Here is a 17760-nt window from a genome sequence, read left to right as displayed (position 1 = left end):
TGAGAAAAAGACACCAAAAAATAGTAAAAATGAACTGAGATGTTAAAAGAGAAAATCAGCGATGTGAAGACTCGCCCCCCCCCCCCCCCGATGTCATGACGACCAGCCAGCGGCGACCCGATTAACGGCGCGATTACACCAGGTGTCGCGTGCCGGGCGTGACAAAGGGGTTTTCCCCTTTGTGCTCCCCTTCATGCTAACCTTTGTGCTCCTTCTAATATAATTATATTTATGTTTATGTTAATAATTTAACTTTTATTAATGTTATTTAGCTTTTTGCTTTGTTTAAAATTATTTCATTATTGACGTTTAAATGTATAAGACTAAGGAATTTTACTTCCTGCTCATTCTGTTTCATTGTAAACCGGTTTGATATGCATTTTATGCAGGAAAATCGGTATAAAAAAACTTTAAATAAATAAATAAATGTTTGTGAAGCTGAACCTTGGGATGTTGAAAATATTGTAAATATATATATGAATTTAATATATTATATATAAAAGATGAATGAATTAAACACTAAAAAGAATGCATGATATCTGGATTTAAAATGTTAAAGAAAAGGTATTTCCAATGGAGGTGATTCTGCCATTGTGCTTTTATTACTTTATTCTTACAATATCAATAACATGAAGCAAATTTTCACCATGACAAAATAGAGTATGGTACTGCATCCATCCATTAATCCTGTGACAGGAAAATGCAACACTGGAACCAAAGCAAGACATCTATCAACCTACTGCAGTTCTTCAAGCGTCACAACCAGCTCTGGCTTCCAGGAAACCAAACTGCACATAAAACCGATTCTTAAATCAAGCAGAAATAAATATGTCTGTATAATGAATATTTACTATGGCTATCCTGCAACCCACCAGGTGGGTTTTAAGCTTTTGGGGGACTGGAGATGAACCCCTTTCTCTGAGCTATTGCAAGGAAACATAGTACTGGAGGAAATGGAGGAGGAGGAGGAAACAGCACAGATGAATAGAGCTTTAATCCTATACTCCAATGAAGAAAAACACTATTCCCCAGCTGTACATTTAGTGTTGTGGATGGCATTATAAACAGCAGTGTTCAGGAGCCCAATACCTCCATTTCAGCTTTGATACATCTTGGAAATCACTTTATTGTACACAATATTTGGGTACCATTTGTTGTACTTCCAATTAACAAAACTCATTTCTATTAACCTTTCTCTGTTTTTACTCTTCTTTCTTCCACTTTTTTCAACCATTTCAAAATTCAAATAGGTCTTTATTTGTGTGATATGAAAGTGTGCAAAAAAAAAAAAAAATCATGCACAAGAATACATTTCCATGGGACAGGGTCATATATCCTTTAAGGTGCCCCAAATATTTTTTTTTGCAACTTAAGAAAAAAATGTAGCTGGCAGAATATGTCCAGGCCTTGATTATTTAGAATGTGATGATGTAATTGTTAATGGATACTGCCTTAGTGGCTGACTCAGTACCTCATTCAGTGGTTATTAATCAGTTCTTAATTGAACATCAGAAATGAATCAAAACCAGGCTGCAAGGAAAGGCCATTTGCTGACCTGCAAAGATCTCTTCATTCTAAATGACTAAAAAATGGAAAAAAAAAAACCCAAAACATCCTTATCTGTCCACAGTGATCATCTTCATCATGTCTTTGTCATTGATGAGATGTAGAGCCCCTGAAGCTGGACTGAAACTGCTGTTTTATTTCAGCTAGGCTGCCACACCTGGGATTTGAACTGGTGTCCTACAGCAGTGTTTCCCAACCCAGTCCTAGAGGCACAACTAACCAGTCTGTTTTTCAGGATAAGCTATAAAAAAAATATGCCTGAGATAAATTTGCATACCTTAGGTCTCTGATGTATGTAGAAATATCTCATGCATATTCATTGCAGAGAATAATTGGCTTAGAAGTGAAAGGCTCTGTAATGTGCCAGAATAAATTGCATAGTGCAGAGGCATAGCCACAGCATTACAACTCTGCAATGTTGTGACCATGTCCCTGAACCAACCAGTCTCCACCTTGCCAGAAAGCAGGGCCAAACAGTACAAGCAGCTTGATACAGGAAGTAGCAGAACACTTGTGAGCTCTCCAACCCATCAACAAGCAATTACAATAGGTAACACACTACTCGGCCCAGATGCACTAAGCAGTTTTTATTTGGCTATATAGTGGGAGAAATACTTTAATATATCTGGCTCTAGGTATTTATTTATTTATTTATTTATTTATTTATTTAGACATTTTATATACCATCGTTCCATGTATAGATCACAACAGTTTACAAAGTGACATTCAAGGTTATAACTCAACAAATAATGATTGGTTACAGAGGTGGTATTCATAGGCAGGCATTAATATCTATCCAGTGAAATTATCTAGTATGTATTAATAATTGATCTAGTACTTAAGGTAAAGAGTATGGAAAATTAAAATGAAATGATAGTTTCACATCTTAGTCAAAGGGTTGTTTTGAGAATCTTACATTCTCATGTTTGATTTATTCTTCATGATCCAATAATTATCTTTTGACCTTCTTGTCTTTGTGGTTCAGTATATTCTGAGGGGCGGATTTTAAAACCCCTGCGCGTGTAAATCCAGCAGGATTTACGCGCGCAGGGCCCTCGCGCGCTGGCGCGCCTATTTTGCATAGGCCGCAGGCGCGCCTATTTTGCATAGGCCGCCGGCGCGCATAAAGCCCCGGGACGCGCGTAAGTCCCAGGGCTTTCGAAATGGGGAGGGAGGGGGCGTGTCCGGGGGCATTCCTGAAACGACACGGCGTTTCGGGGGCATGCCGTGGCGTTTCGGGGGTGGGCCCGGGGGCGTGGCGCCGGCCCGGGGGCGTGGTCGAGGCCTCCAGACCACGCCCCCGGGACCGGAGGACGGAGTGGGGCTGCCGGCGACGCGCGCAAAGTAACTTTGCCGACAAAGGTAAGGGGGGGTTTAGATAGGGCCGGGGGGGGGGGGGGGGTGGGTTAGGGAGGGGAAGGGAGGGGAAGGTGGGGGGAGGGCGAAGAAAAGTTCCCTCCAAGGCCGCTCCGAAATCGGAGCGGCCTCGGAGGGAACAGGCAGGCCGTGCTGGGCTTGGCGCGCGCAGGTTGCACAAATGTGCACCCCCTTGCGCGCGCCGACCCCGGATTTTATAAGATACGCGCGGCTACTCGCGTATCTTATAAAATCTGGTGTACTTTTGTTTTTGGTAGTTTGTAAATGGACTTAATTTGGAAAATGATTTGTATGTGTTCCACCTGTTGCTAGTATCCTTATGGGGTCCAAATAAAAACTATTTCTACTATCGTTGTTTACAATTTCAGATTTTGGAAAGCATGTTTAAAAGAAGCAAATGCCATCAGACAGCTGTGGAAGAATAGACAAATTAGCTCATACTCTTTTTTTTTTTTTGAAAAATAACAGACCAAATGCAAATGTAGTCAGTTTATAATAATTTTGGGACCCATGCAGACAAGCTTCTTCCTAGGCTCAAAATAACAGAGGTTATAAATTACTTGGGTTGTTTGATTTTTTTTTTTATAAATAAAATATTGTGACTTTGATGTATGATTGTTTAAACTAAAATTGCATCATTTTAGTAAAAGGATTGAAATGTTAATATCATTATAAATGCTCATAGTGTTATGTGAGTTGTTCATCTCCATGATTTTATAATGGCAACGCAGGTAATACTTAATTTGCTCTTAGGCAATTCAGATAGAGCATATCATATTTTTATTTAGATTCTGATATTGCTGCATGTACTTTGTTCTATTTGAAATTTGAACTTATTTGAAATTTCAATTAACTGCATCTTTGTAAGGAAAAATCCTTTTTGCCCTTTCAAAATTCTGCTGCCTGCCACGGTGCCCCCTAAGTCTCGGCGCCCTAGGCACAGGCCGGAGGAACCACAGCTGTCCTAGTGGTTCCTCCGGCCCTGCATAGAATAGTTCTAAAGTTAGCTGGATTAACTTATCCAGCTATCTTTAAGAAAATTGGGTATAGTCAACGATGTGGCTGCACCATTGAATATTCACCATTAGCAATGGTTACATGGAATAGACTTAGTTTTTGGGTACTTGCCAGGTTCTTATGGCCTGAATTGGCCACTGTTGGAAACAGGATGCTGGGCTTGATGGACCCTTGGTCTGACCCAGTATGGCATTTTCTTATGTTCTTAAGATAGCTAGATAAGTGTATCTAACTTTGTAAGCTGAAAATGTAACTCTTTATCATCTTGAAGTGCAATGTAGTTGCTAATGCAACTATGCAACTATGCAACTATGATCCCATATCTATGGGAGGGGCCACATAACTCCAACTGTCAGCTATGTGATTTAGAATGGCAACGTGTAACATGCCTACACATCTAAAGTTTCTTCCAGGGATGAAGAAGAAAGGGTGGAGCAGAAAATAAAAATAACATAACATAAAATAAACATAATATTATTATTGCAAATAATGTAAACAAAATCAGTGCATGCACATTGACATAACACATTTGGATTCTTATACTCTATAGGAAACAGACGCACAAGATATTATAGTGAAAGAAGAATTTATTAGGATTGGCAAATTAGTTTTTTGTAAGTTGTAACATAAAACCACAAATCTGAAACTTCCCAGAATTAAATTAGCCTAATACTAATAGCATGCAAGCAACTATTCTAGGACTGTGAAGCTAACTGGAAAATAAAACAAAACAAAGCTAATTACTTTTGCTAGAAAACTACAACAATGGGCTATTCTTGTTTCTGCTCCCTGAATAGGATAGCAGCAGAGAAAAACTCCTTTACCTTTTTTTTTAATGGTCTGCAGCCAAGCTGCAAATAAACATCTTGCCTCATGGCTCTCTCTCTCTCTCTCCAACCTAAAGCAGCTCCACCTTTTAATTAAAAAGGATAATTAGTATTCAATCACTTGTCCCTCATTGGCTCCAGGCAGATATCGCCCACCCAAAAGCTATACCATTCATCAGTTCAAATATAAATTAGTATCTCATAGGCTAGCTATGAAAAGTTAATTATAATAGTCTGATATCCCCCTTTCCAATAATATCTATTGGTGTCAGTGTAGTCTAGCAAATTATACAGCATTGGCTTCTAGCCAAATGGGGCCCCCTGCTGACATCAAAAGAAGATAATAACCATCACAAGAAAGTATTAATAGCCTATCAAATGGGACTCCCCTGCTGATATCAAAAGAAGATAACTATCACAAGAAAAGTATTAATAGTCTATCTGTTGGCTTTCAAAAGGAACATTTGGAATTTGTATTATTCTGAAACTAACAAAAAACAATTTCAAGGAATTGTTTTAAGTTATCATTTGTACTTGCTGCAAAGGAAGAAAAGTATTTATTAAGTTAAACTGAAATTACAGAGTTGCATAAAGAAAGTGAGAACAATGCAACATAAGACCATTTTTTTTCTTTTTACAACTTCACCAGGCATGTGAGTCTTGCTTAACTTCTCTATGCTTTCTTATAAATATAAAAATGATTTTATGTCAAGAATTTTCAAATGTTTTTCCCCAGCTGAATTCTATGGCATAGAGTTGCATAACTGGTTTTAGTCATATTTAAATTAAACAGTGTGTTAACTGCAGTATATGGGAAAGCATTTTTGGCTTCTTGCCCTTTAGTTCAAGCTGACATCATAGTGGAAAAATGTTAGAGTGCTTCCTCTGCTCATACTAGATGCTGGTGATTTCAGGACAGTGACTCTGCAATCCAGTATAGGACGATGAGGTTATGAATTTCACAATGAACTTGATAATGTACTTTGTGTTTCTGAGAAGGGGTCAGTGTAGAATAACATTCAAAGGTCATTTATGAAACTTTTCTGAGACATGCAGATTCTCTAAATCATGTTTTTTTTTCCTAACAGAAACATTTGTGCCAGAAAAAAATGTTGCCAAGTACAAGTAATAATAATAATGCAAGATAGATTGTGAGAGTCATGAGGCATCCACTGTTCTTCCTAATTATTTATTCATTTTTATTTTGCAACACTATTGCGCAATTCATTTTGCACAACATACTATATTATGTCTAAAGTCTGTTTTGTTTGCACTTCAGAGAAAAGACTAACAAAGTGCTGTGTGATTCATTAAGCATTCCTTTTAATTTCAGGTACGGCACAATGAATGCCTCGTCACTGGAAACTGATTTCCTTGACTTCAATGAGGAAGGAAAACTTTATGCAGTTGATTCCTTAAATAACTTAAACAAACTGAACCTTTGCACCAATGATTGCCAAGACCTTTTAAGTAAGTACAGCAAATAAAGTTATATCCAGCATGCCTGTCAAGATCTGAAAGCTCTTAATAGGTAGATTTGGGGAGTGGTGCAGAAGATGCTTGTTTCTATGCTATTTCCTGAGTCTGTGTCATACTTTCTCTCACAACCTGCTTTGTTTAATACAATATTAGCAGTGAGTGGATTCCTCAAAGCCTTAAGAGTCTATTAACTAAATCAAGGAAATACATAAAAAGTTCACCTTAATAAAGAAACAGCATATTTCAATATTATAACAAACATTTTTAGAAAGTAACTCAGTAACATTTTATAGCAAGTTCAAAGAACATTTTGGAAGCAGTGCTAGCATGTTTTGGGGGTTTTTGTTTTTGGTTTTTTTTTACATCTCTAGGCATTCCCATATTTGGCATCACCCACCCAGCAGACTTCTACTCCCTCCTCCTCTATTTCACCTCCACACCACCATCCCACTCCCCTATTACCTTCCTACCCATCCACCTCACCTGTATCCCAAAGTGGTAGAACTGTGCCCAGCAGCCTTGGTCCTTGCCGCCATCAGGGGTAAAATGGGCTTTTGGCCAAGCTTTCATATCCTTAAAATTCTGAAAGGGAAAAAAAAATTTCACCAAAATGTATTCAAAACAAAACTCATGCAAAAAATGCCGTAGGAATTTCATGCGCCCCTTAAACGTAGCCCAATGTAAGGGTAAAAAATCTTGAAGCACTTTTTTATTTTTACCAGTTCAACATTTATCATTTGCTGGCAGTATAAAGAAAACTGCAGTGAATGCTGAGATTTTGATTTTCAAGTCACATGACTTTTTTTTTGCAATTAAACTCTGGAATTTGTTGCCAGAAGATGTGGTTAGTGCAGTTAGTAATAGTATAGCTGTGTTTAAGAAAGGATTGGATAAGTTCTTGGAGGAGAAGTCCAATACCTGCTATTAATTAAGTTGACTTAGATAATAACCACCGCTATTACTAGCAACTGTAACATGGAATAGACTTAGTTTTTGGGTACTTGCCAGGTTCTTATGGCCTGGATTGGCCACTGTTGGAAACAGGATGCTGGGCTTGATGGACCCTTGGTCTGACCCAGTATGGCATGTTCTTATGAATCTCTAGAGGCAGTTTCTTTCTGGGCCTCATTCTGTATTATTTGGACACGCATCGAATGGGATGCTTCCTCCACTAGGCAATCGGAAGCAAATCAGCTCTGCAAACCTGAAATTTAATAGACAAGCACTATAGTAACAGCCACAGTCCAGGTTATTTGATAGGAGTTAGAAAGATAAATAGCTACTGAAAATGCCTTGTGTTTGTGGGTATAAATGAAGACACTGTTTTTCTTAGAAACAGGACACAACATTGGTTGCTGTTTAATTTTCAGAAGAAAGAGTAATCACTGTACTTATTCCCTAGGTAATTGTTAGTTTCTCTAGTATGCTGCCAGGGCTGGATTTAAGATCTTTGAACTCACAGGCAGGACCTGAGAGAGAGAGAGGGGTGGAGGAAGGTCAAAGTGCCACACAGGGCTGCAAGTAAAAACATAAGAACATGCCATACTGGGTCAGTCCAAGGGTCCATCAAGCCCAGCATCCTGTTTCCAACAGTGGCCAATCCAGGCCATAAGAACCTGGCAAGTACCCAAAAACTAAGTCTATTCCATGTTACCATTGCTAGTAATAGCAGTGGCTATTTTCTAAGTCAACTTAATTAATAGCAGGTAATGGACTTCTCCAAGAACTTATCCAATCCTTTTTTAAACACAGCTATACTAACTGCACTAACCACATCTTCTGGCAACAAATTCCAGAGTTTAATTGTGCGCTGAGTAAAAAAGAACTTTCTCCAATTAGTTTTAAATGTGCCATATGCTAACTTCATGGAGTGCCCCCTAGTCTTTCTATTATCTGACAGAGTAACAAACCGATTCACATCTACCAGTTCTAGACCTCTCATGATTTTAAACACCTCTATCATATCCCCCTCAGCTGTCTCTTCTCCAAGGTGAAAAGTCCTAACCTCTTTAGTCTTTCCTCATAGGGAAGCTGTTCCATTCCCCTTATCATTTTGGTAGCCCTTTCTCTGCACCTTCTCCATCGCAATTATATCTTTTTTGAGATGCGGCGACCAGAATTGTACATAGTATTCAAGGTGCGGTCTCACCATGGAGCGATTCAGAAGCATTATGACATTTTCTGTTTTATTCATCATTCCCTTTCTAATAATGCCCAACATTCTGTTTGCTTTTTTGACTGCCGCAGCACACTGAACCGACAATTTCAATGTGTTATCCATTATGACGCCTAGATCTCTTTCTTGGGTTGTAGCACCTAATATGGAACCTAACATTCTGTAACTATAGTATGGGTTATTTTTCCCTATACATCACCTTGTACTTATCCACATTATATTTCATCTGCAATTTTGATGCCCAATTTTCTAGTCTCACAAGGTCTTCCTGCAATTTATCACAATCTGCTTGTGATTTAACTACTCTGAACAATTTTGTATCATCTGCAAATTTGATTATCTCACTCGTCGTATTTCTTTCCAGATCATTTATAAATATATTGAAAAGTAAGGGTCCCAATACAGATCCCTGAGGCACTCCACTGCCCACTCCCTTCCACTGAGAAAATTGTCCATTTAATCCTACTCTCTGTTTCCTGTCTTTTAGCCAGTTTGCAATCCACAAAAGGACATTGCCACCTATCCCATGACTTTTTACTTTTCCTAGAAGCCTCTCATGAGGAACTTTGTCAAACGCCTTCTGAAAATCCAAGACCACTACATCTATCAGTTCACCTTTATCCACATGTTTATCAACTCCTTCAAAAAGGTGAAGCAGATTTGTGAGGCAAGACTTGCCTTGGGTAAAGTCATGCTGACTTTGTTCCATTAAACCATGTTTTTCTATATGTTCTGTGATTTTGATGTTTAGAACACTTTCTACTATTTTTCCTGGCACCGAAGTCAGGCTAACCAGTCTGTAGTTTCCCGGATCGCCCTTGGAGCCCTTTTTAAATATTGGGGTTACATTAGCTATCCTCCAGTCTTCAGGTACAATGGATGATTTTAATGATAGGTTACAAATTGTTACTAATAGGTCTGAAATTTCATTTTCTAGTTCCTTCAGAACTCTGGGGTGAATACCAGCTGGTCCAGGTGATTTACTACTCTTCAGTTTGTCAATCAGGTCTACCACATCTAGGTTCACCATGATTTGATTCAGTCCATCTGAATCATTACCCATGAAAACCTCCCCATCCTCTTCAGTAAACACCTCCCCAACATCCTCTTCAGTAAACACCGAAGCAAAGAAATCATTTAATCTTTCTGCGATGGCCTTATCTTCTCTAAGTGCCCCTTTAACCCTTCGATCATTTAATGGTCCAACTGACTCCCTCACAGGCTTTTTGCTTCGGATATATTTAAAAAAGTTTTTACTGGGAGTTTTTGCCTCTACGGCCAACTTCTTTTCAAATTCTCTCTTAGCCTGTCTTATCAATGTCTTACATTTAACTTGCCAACGTTTATGCATTATCCTATTTTCTTCTGTTGGATCCTTCTTCCAATTTTTGAATGAAGATCTTTTGGCTAAAATATCTTCTTTTTTCTCCCCTTTTAACCATGCCGGTAATCGTTTTGCCTTCTTTCCACCTTTCTTAATGTGTGGAATACATCTGGACTGTGCTTCTAGAATGGTATTTTTTAACAATGACCACGCCTTTTGCACACTTTTTACTTTTGTAGCTGCTCTTTTCAGTTTTTTTCTAACAATTTTTCTCATTTTATCAAAGTTTCCCTTTTGAAAGTTTAGCACAAGAGCCGTGGATTTGCATACTGTTCCTCTTCCAGTCATTAATTCAAATTTGATCATATTATGATCACTATTGCCAAGCGGCCCCACCACTGTTACCTCTCTCACCAAATCCTGTGCTCCACTGAGAATTAGATCTAAAATTGCTCCTTCTCTATCGGTTCCTGAACCAATTGCTCCATAAAGCTATCATTTATTCCATCCAGGAAAGTTATCTCTCTAGCGTGTCCCGATAATATTGGGGTAATTGAAGTCTCCCATTATTACCGCACTACCAATTTGGTTAGCTCCCTAATTTCTCTTATCATTTCACTGTCCGTCTCACCATCTTGACCAGGTAAACGGTAGTATACTCCTATCACTATAGCCTTCTCTGACATTTCCCCGATTTCTACCCATAAAGATTCAATTTTGTATTTAGTCTCATGCAGGATGTTTATCCTGTTGGACTCTATGCCATCCCGTACATAAAGCGCCACACCGCCTCCCGGGTGCTCCTCTCTGTCATTGCGATATAATTTGTACCCCGGTATAGCACTGTCCCATTGGTTGTCCTCCTTCCACCATGTCTCTGAGATGCCAATTAAGTCTATGTCATCATTCACTGCTTCATTCTAATTCTCCCATCTTACTTCTTAGACTTCTGGCGTTAGCATACAAACATTTCAAAGTTTGTTTTTTGTTTGTATTTTCATTCTGCTTTTTAATTGATAGGGATAAGTTAGAATTTTTTAGCTCATCTGAGTTTTTAGTTACAGGCACTTGGACTACTTTTCTTATTATTGGAACCTCACTGTCGGGATGACCTAATTCTAATGCATCATTAGTATCCTTTGAAGATTTTAATTTTTAATTCTTACAGGTACTGTACTGACCCTGCTCCTGTCCCTGACTCCTCACTGGGGAAGACTGAATTGGGCAATTGACCTTTACCTACCATCATTTACTATATGGGAATAAACAAAAAATATGTAAGATGATACATTGTTATAGATTTTAGTCTGACCCGAGGAAGGAGTATTAGCTTCTGAAAGCTAGTCAAAAAATGTATTTAGTCCAATTAAAAAGGTATCATCTTATATATATTTAATATTTTTAAACTTTATTTCCTTGTATTAAAATGGACTATGATAGCAACTGGGCACCATCTTAGGGTGTGGGATTTTCAGTTAGATTTCCTCTAAGCAGGAGCTCTCTGCCTTCTGTCTGTTAATTTTTTGTAACTTACTAAAGAGAGAAGTTAGTGTTTTTTATCCTTTTAAGCCCGCCAGTCAGATTGACTTATTTGAAGCGGTGTTTACTCTTTTTGTCCAAATTTTGAGATTTTCCCTGTGAGATCCTTGGTACCTCTTCACAGTGGATTGGGATGTCCCTGTGCAAGATTAGATCAAGAGGTAGGGAAGACTTTGGCAGTGCTCTATCACTCCTTCAGGGTATAGACCTGTCGGTGACCTGATGCAGAGGAGTTTCGTCCTTCAGTTGGTTTTCTATTAATAACTATCTCCTCATTTTAGAAGCAAGGAAGTTTTTATTCCACCTTTCCTGTCTTGTTTATTTTCTCTATTTCTTGAGTCAAAGACTATTATTTTTTCACCTGGAACCTAGTGTCCTTAATTCCTGGGAATCAGTTTCCATCTATTGGTCTTTCACCTAGAGGGAGCCTGAAGAGTGAAGTTTTCATCACAGGGGAAATGGATGCCTGTCCACTGCAGGTGGAAAGGAGCTGAATGTATCTAAGAATTGTGTTCACTGCCGACTCAGGTGTGCTGCACTCAGAGCCGTAGCCAGGCAATGTGGCGCCTATGGCCAAGTGAAAAACTGCGCCCTCACCCATTACAGAAATCATGACACTATGAGTTGTGACACTTTGTTAAATGTTTGTACAGTAATGCCCATGGCCAGTGCAAGGGTATTAGGTGCCCTCCACCCCATCACACACAACTAAAATGTATGCATTTATAACAACATTTTACATGAAAAAGGATATTCAAAGCACAATCTTCTGAGGTAAAAATATCACTTACAATATGTATATTATATTTACATGCACTGCTGTGGTGCCAACCAGAAAACCTTGCAAAAATGCAAGAGAAACTTGGAACTCATATGGTATTAGGCCTACTGTTATGCATCTTGGGCATGGGCATGACCCTCAGATAGCCACAAGAAAACAGAATTACAATGTAATAAACTTTCTATAATCAAAACAACACTAACTGCCAGCACTCAAACAGCAATAACTCTACTTATGAAAGTTAACACTGCAAATATTACACCAGGCCTAAAACCCCCATTACGAAAACAAAACAAGCCAAGCTGCTATAGATCCATACATACAAACTACACACTATTGGAATACCTCATTTCAGTCACACATGCAAACACAGAAAGACTTTCAAATACAGAATGAAGAGACTATAAAATATAAATATAAATTTATAGACAAAAACTGAACAGGAAACCACAACAAGCCAAATTCTATATGAACTGCAACAATGGAAAAACAGAAGCATTACCATTCCTCATAAAACAATAAAATTAGTAAAACCATAACAATAAAAAGAATAATTTGAAACAAATGAATAGAATAGCATTCAAAAATTAAAAACTCACATAGAAATTTTCCAGACATCAATAAAATATTTCAAATAACACATCAAATAACACCCAGTAATTAAAACTAATAAGGATTTTAAAAAATCCCATTATCATATTTAGAACTTTTGATTTCTAGAAGCCCTAAAATTGTCATGGATTAGCAGGCAGAGAGGAAGTGGGGTCAGTCTCCCACACACACACACTCTCTCTCTCCCACACACATACACACATGCTCTCTCTCTCTTTCCCATACAGTCTTGCTCCCCTTCCCCCCACTTCCCAGCACTCTTGGTCCCAACCCCCCTCTCCCCTTCCAGATCCCCACTCTCCAGCAGTCTTACTCTCCAGACCCCTCTCCCATCCCAGAAATACCATTCCCAAGAAGTCTTACTCCACAGTCCCCTCGTCTCACCCAGACCCCCCACTCCCCAGCAGTTTTGCTCAACAGGCCCTCCTCTCTCAGACCTCCACTTCCCAGCAGTCTTGCTCCCCAGTCGTTTTTCCCCTCCCAGCCCCCTACTGCCCAGAAGTCTTGTAACCCCTCCCACACCTTCTCACCCACAATCCCCTCACTCACCGCAGGTGTCCAGTGCATGATTTCCTTAATGCTGCTCACCTCCTCAGTGCTACCACGATCCCCTCATTCATCCTCCCTGCTCCTGAAGAATGGAAGGATCGGGCCTTGCAGCACAGACTGTTTCCTACCTCCAGAGCTTAATTATGTGTTGAGTGAAAAAATAATTTTCTCCTTTTTGTTTTAAATGTGCTACTTGCTAACTTCATGGAGTGGTCCCTATTCCTTCTATTATCCACAAGAGTAAATAATCGATTCACATTTACCTGCTCTAGTCCTCTCATGATTTTATAGACCTCTATCATATCCCCTTCAGCCATCTCTTCTCCATGCTGTACAACCTTAACCTCTTTAGCCTTTCCTCATAGGGGAACTATTCCATCCCCTTTATTATTTTGGTCTCCCTGCTCTGTACCTTCTCCAGTGCAACTATATCTTTTTTGAGATGCTGCAACTAGAACTGCACACAGTACTCAAGGTGCGGTCTCACCATGGAGCAATACTGAGGCATTATGACATTTTCCATTTTATTCACATTCCCTTACTAATAATTCCTAACATTCTGTTTGCTTTTTTGACAACCGCAGCACACATATAAATAAATGCACATTCACCTTCAAAAATGTCTTTGCATCAGAATGTTCCTTTCCGCTGTAGCCTGCCATTGAATCTGGCGATGTAGCTCTTGCAGTTCTTCCTCCTTCTCCTCCTCTTCATCTAGATGATCTTCTTGTACCTCTGGAAGAGGCAGGCCTCTGGTTCTGGCCAGGTAATGAAGCATGCAGCAGGCTAGAAAGATCTCACAGACTTTAGGGGCAGTTGTAGAGAAAGCATTCCCTAGATCTGTCCAGACAGCGGAAACGTGTTTTGAGTAGACCAAAGGTTCTTTAGATGACTTCCCTGGTCTCCTGATGGGCACTGTTGCAGCAAACATCTGCAGCAGTCTCTGTGTTAGCCAGCGGAATCATGAACTTATTTTTGAGTGGATATCCTTTATCACTTGGCAGAGAAAAGCAGTTAGAAATGCCTTTGGCTTGGACAGCAAGGTACTTCACAGGGCAATATAGAGCAGATCTCCTGGGCTAAAGCTGCCAGTCCATTTAGATCTGAGGGAGACAAGAAGAAGAGTTAGTTGGTGAGTGGCGGTACTGATAAGTGCATTCCTACCTAGAAGCCAGCCCCTGGTGATGTGGCCTTCCGGGAACTGGACATAAAATTCTGATTGTGAAAGGATGTAGGCATCACAAGTGGATCCCAGAAACCTGGGCACAATATCCAGGATGTTGCCCTTAGCATTGCAGACCACCTGCATATTGATGGAGTGGAAACCATTGTGGTAGGTTGCTTTGTCTCCCTCTGGTGTCCTTAGAGGAACATGAGTGCAATTGATAGCCACCAAGACAGAGAGGAAGCTTGCTATTTGACAGAGATCAGTCATGATTTGTTGTGGATTTCTGCTCCAAAGGAAGGATAGATATTGGTATGTTTTCCGGAGCAATGTTGCCAGGAACTGCTTGATACACATGGAGGTGACAGACTGGCTTATTCCAGCCGTGATCCCTAGAGGTGTCTGGAAGGTGCCAGTGGCAAAAAATGCCAGGGTACTAGTGACCTTGATGTGTACTGGCAAGGCATAGCCCCTTCTAGTGTCAGATTGCAGCTCCTGTCCTAATTGCTAGCATAGGTACAGTATGGCTTCCTTGTTGAATCTGAACCTGTGTAGGCCTTGCCCCTTTGAGAAATCCAAAAACTGTGCCCTAGTCCAGTATACTCTTTGTAAGGGGTACATTCTTGCCTCCTTCTCCTCTGTTCTCTCTCCATCTTCAGCTGTTGTGACATAAGTATCCATAAAGCCATTATGACAAGAGGCAGGTGGCACCTTATAGACTAATTAATTTATTGAGGAAAGAGGCATAAGGCCATTGAGGCATGAGGCATAAGGCCATTAGAGTCATACTGAAAAGGAAATCTCCCCAACTGACTCCCACCACAGTAGATCCCAGTAACATATACTCTCACCTCCCTGTAGTGTCTTATATGTCCCAGTTACCCCTCAATCTGTTCCAGTAATCTCCAGTATAAACCTATATGCCCCATTTGCTACCCAGTATGGCTCAGTCTGTCCCAGGTACACTTACTACTACTCCCCTTTTTGACTTCTTTAATTTTATATAATCCTGTATTTTACTTTTAAATTGTAAACTGTTGTGATGGCATGTCTGAATGACGGTATAGAAAAGTTGATAAATAGATAAATATATCCCAGGTACCCTCACTCCCACCATTGTCCATATGACCCTGAGTGTCCCGGTGATCCCATTGTATGACTCAGGTATGTCCCAGTTTGGCCCCAGTAGGTCCCTGTCTGTCACTGGTACACTCCCTCCCACCCCCAAGCCCGCTCTTGTGTCCACTCAACCGGAGAAGCCAACCTGCCAAATGCCAAGTCAAATATCAAAAGGAAAGTTTGCACTTGTGTACGTAAATGAGCAGTAGTAAATGAGCACGTTAAGCTGGATGAGGTTTGCATGTATGTCACTTTTAAAATACTTCATTATGTGTGTATGTGTAAATACCATCCCTGAAACGCCCCTTTATTACTTGTGTTCTTTTGCTCGTGTATGCACATTTACACACACGTAGCCCCCTTTTAAAATATGCGTGTATATCAGTGGCGTAACCAGAATTGATTTTTTGGGTGGGCACAAGGTTAACATGGGTGGGTTGTAAGCATGCAGGTCTGAGACCTACTAGTTGTTTCTTATTGATAAATAATACCATATACTGCACCCTAGAATGGCTTTCTAAGTAATTTGCAACAGCCATTATGCATCATGTGTGAAACTTTAAAACATTTTACCTCAATTATTTCAAGCATTTACCAGCATTAAAAACTTCCTGCAGGGGTACTTTGGGGAGGGGGCGTTGCTGCTATGCACAGGGCCGGTGCAAGAGTATTAGGAACCCTAGGCAAACCTTACAGCCTGGCGCCCTCCCCCCACCTCCCCATACACAATTTTAAATTATGCTTTTATAACATTTTACATGAAAAGTGACATTCTGAGGTAAAATTAATATACACGTTATTGTGATAATTTCATGCACTGTTGTGATGCCAACAAGAAAACTTTGCATCTTGGAATTCATTTGGCATCACACCTATTGTGATATATTTCGGCATGGTCCTCCCGTATCTGCCAACACTCAAAGAATAACAACCCCACCTATGAAAAAGAATACCACAAATATTATACCAGAATCTAAAATATCAATACACCTCCTATCAGGAAAACAGAATAGGCCAAGCTACTACAGATCCCTACAGAGAAACCACATGCTAAAAGAGTGCTTCATCTCAGTCTTTGCATGCAGAACACAAACCCTTACCAAATACAGAATATAGCCACATAAAGTATAAATAGAAATGTGCTGAAAAAAACTGAACTGTAAAACGCATCATGCCAGACTCTCTGCAGTGCAACAATGGAAAAACAAAAATTTCACCATTCCTCATGAAACAATCAATAAAATCAAGATATATAAATCATTAATCATAATTATAAAATCATACAAATAAAATAATTTCAAAACAGCTGATGAATAGAATATCCAATAATTAAAGACTCATGCAAATTTTGAAAGCTTTACCAAACACCAATAAAATATTTCAAACAGCAGACACATCACATACTACCCAATAATTAAAATGGTAATCAAGAAAAATGAACTTAAAAAGCCACCTTTATTTACCCTCTCCAGCAGTTCTCCTACTCCTTTCCCTTGCAGGCTACACCAGAAGCAGCAGTAGCTGCTGACGCTGTCCTCACAGTTCTCTTCCTTAGGGACCACAACCAGTCTCTTCTCTCTCTCACACACACACACACCAGTCACACCCTCAGGACCAGTTTCTTTCTCTCACACACCAATCATCTCCCCAACCAGTATCTCTCTCACTCTCTCTCTCTGTCTCTCACACACACAAGCATACACATACCAGTCATCTCCCTGATCAGTCTCTCTCACACATACACACGTCACCTCTCTGGCCAGTCTCTCTCAATCACACAATGCTCTCGCTCTCCCTTACTTACACACAGGCTTTCAATCACACACATGCTCTCTCTAGTTCACTTACACACAAGCTCTCAATCACACACATGCTCTCTCTATTTCATTTACACACAAGCTCTCAATCACACACATGTTCTATCTCACTTACAAACAGGCTCAATTACACACACATGCCCTCTCTCTCACACAGCCACAAGCCTACCAAAAACATGCTACATCTCTCTCTCGTACACACATTGACACACACACACAAGTACCCTCCCTGACTCACATATACACCACACACATACAGAAGCACCCTCCCTATCTCACATACACATTACACTCTCACAGAAGCACCTTCCCTGTCTCACACACAGAAGCACCATTCCTTTCTCACATATACATCACATACACACACACACAGAAGCTCCATTCCTTTCTCACATACACACACACACAGAAG

General features: G+C 39.8%; 1 protein-coding gene across 1 annotated transcript in view; it reads left to right on the top strand.

Moving 5' to 3' along the window:
- Positions 1–17760, top strand: part of LSMEM1 (leucine rich single-pass membrane protein 1) — a 62168-nt gene that overhangs the window by 5596 nt on the left and 38812 nt on the right. The window contains exon 2 of the mRNA XM_029616237.1: positions 6121–6257. Coding sequence (XP_029472097.1) covers positions 6131–6257 — 127 coding nt within the window. The 5' untranslated portion in view covers positions 6121–6130. The remainder of the gene's footprint in view (positions 1–6120; positions 6258–17760) is intronic.

The sequence above is a fragment of the Rhinatrema bivittatum genome, chromosome 9 (assembly GCF_901001135.1).
Source record: "Rhinatrema bivittatum chromosome 9, aRhiBiv1.1, whole genome shotgun sequence".
Taxonomy (NCBI): domain Eukaryota; kingdom Metazoa; phylum Chordata; class Amphibia; order Gymnophiona; family Rhinatrematidae; genus Rhinatrema; species Rhinatrema bivittatum.
This window is presented reverse-complemented; position numbering and strand designations above follow the sequence as displayed.